The sequence below is a fragment of the Euphorbia lathyris genome, chromosome 9, assembly GCF_963576675.1.
Source record: "Euphorbia lathyris chromosome 9, ddEupLath1.1, whole genome shotgun sequence".
Lineage (NCBI taxonomy): Eukaryota > Viridiplantae > Streptophyta > Magnoliopsida > Malpighiales > Euphorbiaceae > Euphorbia > Euphorbia lathyris.
In genome coordinates, this window is record NC_088918.1 from 1,586,122 (window position 1) to 1,598,415 (window position 12,294).

Sequence of the window (12,294 nt, forward strand, 5' to 3'; positions counted from 1 at the left end):
TATGACTGCAACTTTACGTTTCCTTTCGTTTCGTATTCATTCTTACACAGTCCTCCTCTTTACAAAACACTATCGTCTCAGGATTCTCTTCTTCCCATCCGAGTATGAAAACAACACCGAAAATCTCTCCACCTTGTCCCAAAATCGAATCAGAAATCGATTTAATTGTAAAACATACTAGATTTGGAGGCTCCGAAGAATCGGAAGACAACAATGGCGGTTTACGAGCCTGTGCCTGTTAAAGGGGATGAATGTCATTATGTCGATGGGAGAAACGAAGAAAATGTGGAATTGCGACTTGCGTTTTCGAAGGAGTGTGAGACTGTTGTTACTGCTGTTAATTCGAGCAATTCCATGGAAACTCGTCTTCTTTCTCTCGATGTTTTTCGGGGTCTCACTGTTGCGGTAATGATTTTTCATTTGTTTCTATTTTCTAATTCTTCCATTTTTAGTGCTATGGAAATCTAATCTGATTCACTCCGTTTAATTTTGTTATTTGTCTTGATAGCATTTTACACTCGTGGGCCGGGTTAAAAATACGTTTAATTACAAAATTTGGGTAGTTTTTATAGTTTTAGGGTGATCATCATATAGGACAGGGGCGGAGACCGGGTCTGGGGTCCGGTCACTCCGGCTGCCGGAATCACCCTCATCAGGGGTGGAGTCCGGTCACTCCGGCCCCCTGTCTCTATGAAGATTTGCTCGGTGCTGAATTAGCACCTAAAGTGGTAAAATTATGATTTGATACCTTTAATTTAAGTGGGTATTTCATAAATTAGTTCCATAGCTTTAATTTGATTAGGGATTTGATAAATTAGGAATTGTTTTAAATTGGTGATTTGATTAAACACAATATTTTTGGTTGTAGTATAAATGGTTCAGGTTCAGGTGGTTAATTAACTCACTTGGGTTATAAAATTCAACTGATAAATGATAAATTTTACTGAGTTTGTTCAAAATGACTTAATTTCATTTTATAGTCAAAATCTAATTTAATATTGAGAAGTTTTATTCGTGGTAAGTAAAAATTGGTTTTGGATTACTGAGATAATATGTATATATACTCCAAAAAAAATTTGAGCTAGTTTGATTTAGAAAAAGAAAATTATGCACGCACTTCGACCAATTCTGTATTCGTCACTCCATTTCGAAGAGTTTGACTCGGGAAACTTTAAATTTTTATGAAGTGTTCAGGGGACCTAATTGTAAACAAAGGTCTAACTAGATTCACATGTATAAAGAGTCATACAGCTCTTCAATTAAGTAACGTGGGATGTTTAACACGTCCCTCGCATCCAATAACACTGCCACGGACTTTGAGTTCCAGAATCTTGTCTCAGTCCGTGACTTTGTATCGGATTGTGGGAAAAGATTTCAGATTCAATTCTCACTAATACATCCGCGGAGGGGTGATGAGTCTTAACTGTAACCAAGTCAGGAACAGTATTATCTCAAAGAGGTGCTTTAGACCCCAAAAAAGATCTTAACTGTCAAACAATCTGACTTTCTTGTTGGAAGTCGTTCCAAAAGCAGCACGAAGGTGGGAATCGTTGTCCTACTTTCTTGTAATAAGAATTCATACAATCTTTGTCCTACCTTCTTGTTGGATGTCGGAGAAAACTGTAATCCGAGTATTATTGCTCGGGTTACTCACCATGTGAAGAAGTTGAACAATCTTTGTCTGATTTGTTTGCATAGGATAATCTTTATCCGATTCCATCCTAGTTTATAAAGCACTATAACGAGCATTATTTCAAACCTCCATACTTCCATTTCCATACATAAAAGTTGTTCTCGAACAGTATAAATTCTTTTCCTATCTATAGCAATTTGGTATCATATTCTCTGTTACTTCCAAAACAATGCTGACATCTGTGCAAAAATATATTCTGCAGCAAGAAAACATGTGATTCATTATCGTCACAGCTTTTCCTATAGAATCAGCTCTGCAAAATTACTTAGAATAAATGCTCTGTATGGAGCATTATTCCATTATAGTTGCTTTGTTCTGATTTCAGAATTGTAAAGAAATCGGACTCTGACACACCCCACACGCGAATGCCGTTTGGGTTTGACGCCTGTACAACACAGGTCCATCCCACCAAACAAGAAAGGCATTATTTAGGGGCAACTGAATTGGGCAACGACAAGACTAGAAAGCCGGTATAGAGAGATGGGAAATCCGCCTGCAGATGCTTTTTTTTAGAAGATTAAGGCAAGCACCTTTAGTTATCTGTTTAATTCATCAATAAATGAGGTTGTCAGGATTCGTACCCTCGACGTTTGGTCCAAGAGGTTCTGATACATGTCATGAAACCAATTGAACTAGAAGCTCAAACCGCAATCATATATCTTATATTAATCACTTACACCATGTAACCCGAGCAATAATGTTCAGGTTACGTTTCTGTCCTTCTTCCTACAAGGAAGTTTGACATTTTGTTTCCAATTTAAAAATAGGATAAACTTATCCAATTTCACCCTAGTTTACAAAGCACTATCCAGGGCATTTTGGATAACTAACATTCCATTTTTTTAACATAAATTGAAACAAAAACTGACATCAGGAAACGTTATTGCAAGAAAATATAGCTAGCAAACGGTGATGGAAACAAAAATGCAAACAGACATGAAACGCAAAAAATGCTAATGAAATAAGAGTTTCCGTGCAACATATATATATAGCCTTTATGCTTAAAAAAAACTACAAAAATTTCATCTTTTGATCTCTAATTTTCAATATTATTGAAGTCAAAGTACCGCTAATGAAAGAAGAGTTTCCGTGCAACATATATATATGACTTTCAGCTTAAAAAAACTACAAAATTTTCCTCTTTGATCTCTAATTTTCAATATTATTGAAGTCAATTCATGTGTTTTTCATTCTATGCTTGCTCATATTCTAAATACTGGCAGCTAATGATACTTGTTGATTATGCTGGTGGAGTTGTGCCTGCTATTAACCATTCACCGTGGAATGGTCTAACGCTCGCCGATGTGGTCATGCCGTTCTTCCTCTTCATTGTCGGTGTTTCGCTTGGACTTGCATATAAGGTGACACTGATACACGCTGCTCCGAAAGCTCATTTTGCTCCTTTTATGTGCTTTTATGTTGCACGGACACGAACGCAGAAACTTACACCTGAAACGTTATTTCTAAAACATACATCATAAACTAGCCTTCAAATGAAAATGGTCACAGACACGAAATGCAGACACGCTATTACAGAGGAGTGTCCCTGCAATATTAACTTTGATCTCTAACGGAATATTTGTTGCATGCAGAAAACATCGAGCAGAGCTATTGCAACGGGAAAAGCCATACTTCGGACACTTAAACTTCTTATATTAGGCTTGTTTCTTCAAGGTTTTTAGTTACGAACTAGTCCTGAATCACGGTTTACAACTGTTAGGGTACATTTTATTGATTTATTTACAGCATAAAGTGAACATAAATAAGAGATTAACAAAGTTTATCATGTAACTAATAATGCATCCACTCTATATGCAACGGTTTTTCTTCGTTGAACATTTGTTATCTTTCGTGTTTAGGTGGATTTTTCCATGGCGTAAATGATTTAACTTATGGAGTCAATATTGAGCAAATAAGATGGATGGGTATCTTGCAGGTGAGCTTCTTTATTTTCATAATATTTTCTTTTAAATGGACACTGGAAAACATTATTTCTAAAAGAATATAGCGAGGAAACGGTAATGGAAACAGAAAAGAAATTGGAAACGTAATGCAGAAATTCTAATGAAGAAGAGTTTCCGTGTAACATAGAAAGAAAATGTGGGTTTGCGCTGTTAATACTTAATTGTGTGGTCCTTCAGGACACGAGTCCGACGAAAGGACTTAAATTATGCTGGAAAACGTACTAATACCGGTAAAATTATGCGCATTTGTGACCATTAGCTGTTGAATAACATTTGTTTCTTTTTTCCCTCTCAGAGAATAGCATTAGCATATTTCGTTGGCGCTTTGTGCGAGATTTGGCTCAAAGATAACAACGATGATTCATCGAGCTTATCTTTACTGCGGAAATATCGATTTCAATTGTAAGTACCATGTCCTATAACGGGGCTGTCAAGACGCTCAAATCAATGTATGAAATAAGAAATAGCTTAAACAGCATTCTAGTGTTATGGCATTTTACGATATAGTTCATCGCTACATGTTCTATGATATGATCCTCCGTGTTCTTGAAGCGAATTCTACTTATTTTCGTTTCTCCTGTCAGGTTTGTGGCTCTGGTGTTTATCATTGTGTATCTTTCTTTGGTTTACGGCCTGTATGTTCCCGACTGGGAGTATCAGCTTCCGCTCGAAGCTACTTCCTCTGCCTCAAAGATATTTTCAGTGAGTTTTGTCTTCCATTCCTTTGTGTTAACAATTTATGATGATTATGTATATGTTTTGTTTCTGCTAAAAGGTGAAATGTGGAGTAAGAGGCGACACGGGACCAGCTTGTAACGTTGTAGGACTAATTGATCGTAAAGTAATAGGAATTAATCATCTATATCGAAAGCCAATCTACGAGCGAACAGATGTACTCCTCTATCAATCAGTTGCTTACTGTTCTTACACTGTCATTTCCTTAAATCCTAAAGTATTGATGTTCTTTTTCGCAGCTATGCAGTATTAATTCCCCAGATTACGGCCCTTTACCACCGAACGCTCCCTCATGGTGTCAAGCCCCTTTTGATCCCGAAGGACTTTTGAGGTTTTTTTATTCTTTATGTAGTTGTCATATGCCATTACATGAGTTTTCAGCTACGTTGCACGGAAATGGATACCAGGAAATGTTGTCTCTACAAAAATATAGCTTGGAAACGGTAATAGAAACGAAAAAGAAACAGAAACGAAACGCAGAAATGCAACTGAAGAAGAGTTTCCGTGCAACATAGTTTTTCAGTATCATGTTCTCGTGTTGATCTTTCCTTTTGTCCTTGTAGCTCAGTAATGGCTGCAGTTACGTGCTTGATTGGTTTGCAATACGGGCATATTATTGTGCATTTCAAGGTAATCGATACTTCATAGGACCGATGTTTTCGTTTTTCGAGTCAGAAGTTTATGTTTATGCTACTATTTATACTCTGCCTGGCATATGCAGAACCACAAGGTTAGGATTCTTCATTGGGTGATCCCATCTACTTGTCTTATTGCCTTCGGCGTGACTTTGGACTTCTTCGGTAACTGATTGCTTCGTAATTCTTGTTCGGATTAAATTCGATAGGCGTATTATAAAACAATTAACGATTATGGCCTATTTTGTCTGCTTTTTTCGTCTAGGAATGCACGTCAACAAAGCCCTTTACACACTTAGCTACACGAGCGTCACTGCAGGCGCTGCTGGCCTTCTCTTTGCAGCAATATACATTCTGGTTCGATCACATCTCCTTCCGGATTAGGCGCATTTTAGTGATTATAACGAAACACGGAAACGCCTAATGAAGAAGAGTTTCCGTTCAACATAGATATCCATTCAACATTGCTACTGATATTTGTAGTGTATTAGATTGATGTATACCTTTTTTTCTACAGGTGGATGTGTGTGGATATCGGCACACGACTGTTGTGTTTAAGTGGATGGGGATGCATTCGTTGACGCTTTATGTCATTGCGGCCTGCAATATCGTGCCTATTGTCCTGCAAGGATTTTACTTGAAGCGTCCCGAAAATAACATTGTATTTCCTTTTTGGCCATTAGAATTTCTTAGCTCCTGTCAGCGGGGTAAAAAGCACCCACGGTCATCAAAGTAGAGAGGATTTACGCCGATGGTCAATAAAGTCACTACGCCCGAATCCGGTGACTTGCTCTACCAGAATGTTGATGTCAACGACACATCATAAACATGATTAGAGCAGCAGTCATGTGGCAGCCACAGCCACGTGTTATCCATGTGGCTGCCAATGTGAGCGACATGTAGCTACTCCTCTAATCATGTCAGATTCTGTTGTAGTGATTTTATTGACGGGGATGTGCTACGTTATTGACGAAGAATCTACTTTAGTGACCACTAGTTGCAAATACCTTTCTAATTTAGTGACCGCGTGTGCTTTTTACCCGCTCTTCCTATGGTTGGCTTATAATATTATGTTCTCATTCGGTTTTTGTTCATTTCAGCTGCGGTTAATTGGGATCGGAAGATGAATTTCCATTGAACCGGTGAATTACATTATATTAGATGCAGTAGAAATTGATTAGGAACTTACAGACTTTATTTTTATAAACTAGGAAAGTAAGAACTTTGTTGCATTTAACACACAATACACCATACCACATCATTTTACTACTATAATACAAAGTAAAATTCATTTGTTATTTTTAGCAAATAAACATCATTTCGTTACAAACCGGGATTGATCTAAACATCGAAAGAGTAAATGAACAAGCAAAAGAAAGAAAGTCACAATTCCAAACAAATTACCACCGATTACACGAAAAAAAACTAAACCAACAAGTCGATGAAAAGAGCAGCAGCGTGAAGCGCGATGGGAATTAGAGATGGGGATTGAGTGGAGGTGATTTTGAAGTAGGCAGGGGAGGGGAAGAGAGATGGAGAATCATTTGGAGGATGATAATAAGTGACTCAAAAGCTTTGGCTTGATTTATAAACGAGCCGAACTTGAGCACGATTTGAAGCTCGTAAACTAGTCAAGTTTGAGTACGACGAAACTTGACTCAATAGCTCGTGAGCATGCTTGGTTATAGGTTCGTAAAGAAGCTCATGAGCAAGTTGATTATAATGTTCATGAGTAGTCTTGCGAGCAAGCTCCGTGCCATTATTTTTTTAATAATAGTATTTCTATAAATAAGCAAAGGTAAAACTACGTAGTTTTGTGTAAAACTTGTGAGCTTACTTATTAAGATAATATAATGAAATGTTACTATCAGATAGATTTTCTTATTGAACCGGCTCGTTGAGGATGTTGAGCTCGAATCGAGCCCTAAAATCGAGCCTCAAAATTGCGAGCTTTCGATCTAAGTTTTGCCGTGCTCAGACTCGGCTATTTTACGAATCGAGCCTCAAAATCATGTTTAAACTCAGCTTGTTTAAACCGAATATGGTCGAGCTTTTATTGAGCCGGACGTGGAACCACTCATGAGCAGCTACGTTCTGCCTTATTATCTAAATGGCTACCACCGATTACACGATAAAACATAACAGACAAGCCGATGAAGAGAGCAGCAACGCATTTTGAAGGATGAAAAGCAGGATAGGAACCGGAAGCTGCTGAAGCATAGAGGGTGCTGGTGAATCATTAGGAGGATCATAATAAGGATATATCGTATACACGGTTTGAACAATCGTGAGCGCGAAAAGGAACACCGCAGCAACAAGCGACAACAACTGTAAATGAAAGTTAAGCTGTATGCGAATGTTGTATTGCACATGCTTTGAAATGTTATTACATCATCAGAGAACAGATTAAAACATATTAAAAAGAAAATTCTTACTTGCTCAACCGTAAAAACACGAAAGTAAAACTCATTTGTTATTTTTAGCAAATAATCATCCTTCCGTTACAAACCGGAAAAGGAAGTAATGATAAATAGGCGTTACAAGTACCACCGATTACACGAAAATACTAAAGAAATAAAACCATAACCGACAAGCCGATGAAAAGAGCAGCAACACCATGAGAATCAGCGGTGACGATTGAGCGGAGGTGATTTTGGAGGCGATTTTAAAGAAGGCACCGGCGGAGAAGCAGGAGGAAGAACCGGAAGCTGAGGCACAGCAGGCGCCGGAGAATCACCCGAAGGATGATAATAAGGATATATCGTATACACGGTTTGAACAATCGTCAGCGCGAAAAGGAACACCGCAGCAACAAGTGACAACATAGCCCACGGATTCCGAAAATACGTATGAATAAGATTCGCGCGCCACTCATTCCACGCTTTCTTACAATACGCATTAACTCGTTTCTCCAAAAAATCCAAACTACTATTCGGGTCCAACGTAATATCTTTTGAAAGCGAATTAAAAAGCTTAGCAACAGCTTTATCACTCCCAATAGCATTCTGAATTATCCCTCTTGAATACAAAAGAGCAACATCTCTTTCACTGTCAATAATATTGTCCATGAAATAGATATACGACGTCACTTCATTCCCGGCTCCGATATGAAAACGCTCAAACGCCATTAGATTAAGGAAGATGTATTCTGTCGCGTCGTTTACTACGATCACCGGAAGGCGAAGTACTCCGCCGCGGAATGATATGTCTTTAAGTGACTTTGTTTTGCTTTTTTTGAAACGGATTCCAGCTTCGTCTAGCTCCGTTGCTGACCGGATAATGTTGTCGCCACTTTTGTGTCGCGATCTGCCGCGTCTACGGTCGCGATCTCCGTGTTTTTGGATCAGGTTTTTCCTGTACACGTCTAGAACGTGTAGGCACTTGCCTAGACTTGAGACTGGTGTGTTTGGAAAGCAGAACTTGAGAATGAGATGGTTCACAAAATCTTCATCCTGTAAAATCAGTAGTGTAATGTAAAGTTAGATAGCGTATAGCCGAGCCGAGTTTTGACCTGTTAATGCTCGGGACAGAAAATGGATGAGTTCGAGCTCGGTTTGAGTTCGATATCTTGTTCGAACTCCGCTTATTAAGAAAATTATCTGATCGCGAGATGAGCTCGTTAATTCTGTTAATTAACTTTGCCGCGAAAAGTTTATTAATTATGTTCATAAGAAAGCTCGCGCGCAGTTTGATAAATGAAGAATTGAATTTGAAGATCGGGTTTCAATCTTATTTGAAATTTCTTTAATACAAAACTATGTAGTTTTAAAACGGGCAAAACTAAAGTTTCACATAAAACTATATAGTTTTACATTTCCCCTTTTATAGAAGTACTGTTTTTTTAGAAAAATCCAACGGAGTTTGCTCACGAGCCTGTTCATGAACATTATAATCAACTTGTTCACAAGCCGAGCTTGAGCAGATTTTGAAGCTCGATTCATAAACTAGTCGAACTTGAGTACGATGAAACTCGATTCAAAAGCTCGCAAACAGTTCGTGACAAACTCATAAATAAGCTCATTATAATGTTCATGAAAAGATTGTTCGATTATTTTTTTTAATAATAGTATTTTAATATACGTAGTTTTGTGTGAAACTTGTGAGCTTACTTATGAATATAATATAATGGGTTGTTCATAACAAAATTAACGAGCTGCTCGCGAGCAAAATAAGTGAACAAATAATCGAGTTGCTCTCGAACACCTCGCGGTCAGATAAAATGGGCCAAGCTCAAGCTCGTCAATTGTCTACATAGCCAAGTATGATCAAGGCAAAACTCGGTTTGGCTTGATTACATCCCTATAAACAAGATAGTTTTGTTTAAAACTTGTGAGCTTGCTTATGAACATGAGTTGTTCGAGCAAAATTTATAAATAGAATCAACGAGCTGCTCACGATAAAACACGTGAACAAATAAACAAATTGCTCGCGAACACCTCACGATCAGATAATTTTCTTAATAACCCGATCTCGAACCGATCTTGAGATCGTCCATATTCTACCGAGCTGAGTACGATGCAAAGCTCGATTCGGCTTGATTACAACCCTACAAACAAGGTAAGGATGCTCACGAGCTTTCGAGCCCATTTTATTACATCGTGAACAAAACTCTTTAACAAATAAACGAGTTGCTCGCTCAAGATCAGATAAATTTTCTTAATGAATCAAGCTCGAACTCGTCCATTTTCTACCAAGCCGAGTATGAGCAGGGTAAAACTCGGCTCAGCTTGATCACACTCCTACAAACAAGGTAAGGATGCGCGAGCTTCCGATCCGAATTTTACCGTACTCAAGCTTGATTCATTTGCGAATCTAGCCTCAAAATACTGCTCAAACTCGACTCATTTATAAATCAAACAAAACACAATCAAACTTTTATCAAACCGAACACCGAAATAACAAACAAGATAACAAGAAACGTACCTTTTCTTGGCCACATTCAACAGCAAGAAGCCTATCAAGAAGCAACATAGGAAGTTGATTCTGAAGCATAAGCATATCTCTCATAACATAAGGCATAATATAAAGTTTCCCATGATTACTAAAAACTGGATCATTAGCATCATAATCATCCAAAACATCTGTAGCAACTCTCAATATTTCAATCATAAAACATCCATCTAAGATCATCATCTGCAGAAATCCATCTGTATCTTCCTGCCAATCAGCATCAAGTGGATCATAGGAATCTTTGAGAAGTTGAACAACTTGAGATAAGGAATCAATGAACAGCTTCAATGGCTTGTTAGATCTTTTTAGAAAATGGAGTAAAGCTCTTTGTTTGTGTTCTTCCATGGACTGCAGATGATATTGTCCATGGTGATAAGGACCAAATGAGACTGATTGTGGAATGTAGGCTTTTTTGTTGAGGTTTGTGACACAGGAAGGCACTTTGTAAATTGATCTCTTTTTCCATCTTTCTGCTTCTGAAGATGTGTCTGGCATGTTTTCTAGCTTCTTGCTCATCTCAATCACCCAGTTGTTTTCCGCCATTGCTGCAATTTGCTGTGATTTGCCTGAATTTGATGTTTTAAAAACTGAATTTGCTGTGATTTGCCCCTAAATTTGATGTTTTAAAAACTGAATTTACTGGATTTGCCCTAAATTTGATGTTTTAAAGACTGAATTTGCTGTGATTTGCCTCTCTCTCTCTCTAAATTTGATTGCTTTCAAATGGGGGTAATGCTTCCTAGCACAAAGACAAAAGGCTGACATTAACATTTTATTTAGGAATTAAGAGTCAATTTAGTCCCTGAAGGTAGCCGATATGTTCAATTTAGTCCAAATCAAAGTTCTTGTATCAACTCGGTCGCCTTGAAATTGGGGATATTTAATAAATTAGTCCAAATTTGACAAATTTTTCGGAAAAAAATGGACAATTTGTCCAGTGAAGTTGGCAGATAAGTCCCGTTTAGTGCGGATCGAAGTTTAGGTCCTGAAGTTGACATTATTCTCAAATTAGTACAAATTGGACAAATCTTTAGGTATTGAAATTGATTGTATTTGGGCTAATTTATAAAATATTGAACAACTTTAGGACTCAATTGATACCTAAATTTCGATTTGGGTTAAACTGAATATGTCTGTCAACTTCAGGAGCCATTTTGATATCAATTTATTAAAACTGGTTGTATTTGGACTAATTTGTCAAATGTTGCAAACTTCAGGATTCAATTGATACTTAAATTTCGATTTGGACCAAACTGAACATATCTGGAAAATTCAGAGGCCAATTTGACCTTTAAAACTAATGTATTTGGACTAATTTATTAAATATTACCAACTTTAGGACTCAGTTGATACCTAAATTTCGATTTGGACCAAATTGAACATATATGGAAAATCCAGGAACCAATTTGACCTTTAAAACTGATGTATTTGGGCTAATTTGTCAAATATTGATAAATTCAGAGTCCAAATTGATCCTTGATTCCTAAAAGCTATGTAATTCAGGTTTCACATGGAGGTATCAATTATCGGGTTCGTATCGTATCAATTTCCGGTTAGTATTAAAATAAGTTAACCCTAACTCAACCTAAAAACTTTCGTATCATAATTGGGTTAACCTAATTGGATTTGGCTGACTGAAACGATATATGGTTGCCACCTAGCTGACACATGTCGTTTCAGTCAGCAGTGAAAGTTGGCTACGGTTAATGTAGCAACCACGTTATTTTTCCATTGTTTTTTTACTATTAAAGTCACCGGACTAACTTTATTTTAATAATCCACTGTTTAGTTTAAATTTTATTCTATTCAATAATTTTACTACTACTAAATCTATGAGTATCTTCCTGCCAATCAAAATAGAGTGGATCATAAGAATCTTTGAGAAGTTGAACAACTTGAGTTAAGGAATCAATGAACAGCTTCAAAAGCTTATTAGATCTTTTGAGAAAATGAAGTAAAGCTCTTTGTTTGTGTTCTTCTATGGACTGCAGATGATATTGTCAATAAGGATAAGGACCATATGAGACTGATTGGGATATATATTGAGAAGTGTAACTACTTAACTGTACTTTTTTTTTGTCATATTAGAATATGAACAAAGCCTAACGTATTAATACTTATGAGTAATTTTATCTTTAACGTTTAAACAAATTGTGTAATTTTATTTTTAATATTGGCAGTTTAGAATAAATTCACCTCTAACATTGACAAGTTGGATTAAATTATTATAAAAGTTCATTATTAACAGTTACCAATTGGTTCAAAAAAAAAAGTTACATTTTTTTTATTTAATAAAAGAATTTGAGTTTAATAGACG

At 37.0% G+C, this 12,294-nt stretch overlaps 2 protein-coding genes across 2 annotated transcripts; one reads left to right on the forward strand and one right to left on the reverse strand.

The window, feature by feature from the left end:
- On the forward strand, positions 1-6,325 carry LOC136205187 (uncharacterized). The gene is made up of 13 exons (XM_065995682.1): positions 1-405; positions 2,917-3,054; positions 3,286-3,367; positions 3,553-3,629; positions 3,953-4,059; positions 4,242-4,359; positions 4,433-4,549; positions 4,632-4,723; positions 4,956-5,022; positions 5,114-5,192; positions 5,293-5,384; positions 5,545-5,688; positions 6,128-6,325. The coding sequence occupies exons 1-13, from the start codon at positions 214-216 to the stop codon at positions 6,152-6,154; spliced, it is 1,332 nt and encodes a 443-aa protein (XP_065851754.1). The 5' UTR covers positions 1-213; the 3' UTR covers positions 6,155-6,325.
- A 964-nt stretch (positions 6,326-7,289) lies between these two features.
- LOC136206368 (UPF0481 protein At3g47200-like) lies at positions 7,290-10,705 on the reverse strand. The gene is made up of 2 exons (XM_065997394.1): positions 9,951-10,705; positions 7,290-8,479 (listed from the first exon to the last, which is right to left on the reverse strand). The coding sequence occupies exons 1-2, from the start codon at positions 10,518-10,520 to the stop codon at positions 7,652-7,654; spliced, it is 1,398 nt and encodes a 465-aa protein (XP_065853466.1). The 5' UTR covers positions 10,521-10,705; the 3' UTR covers positions 7,290-7,651.
- Between the last annotated feature and the right edge of the window lie 1,589 nt (positions 10,706-12,294).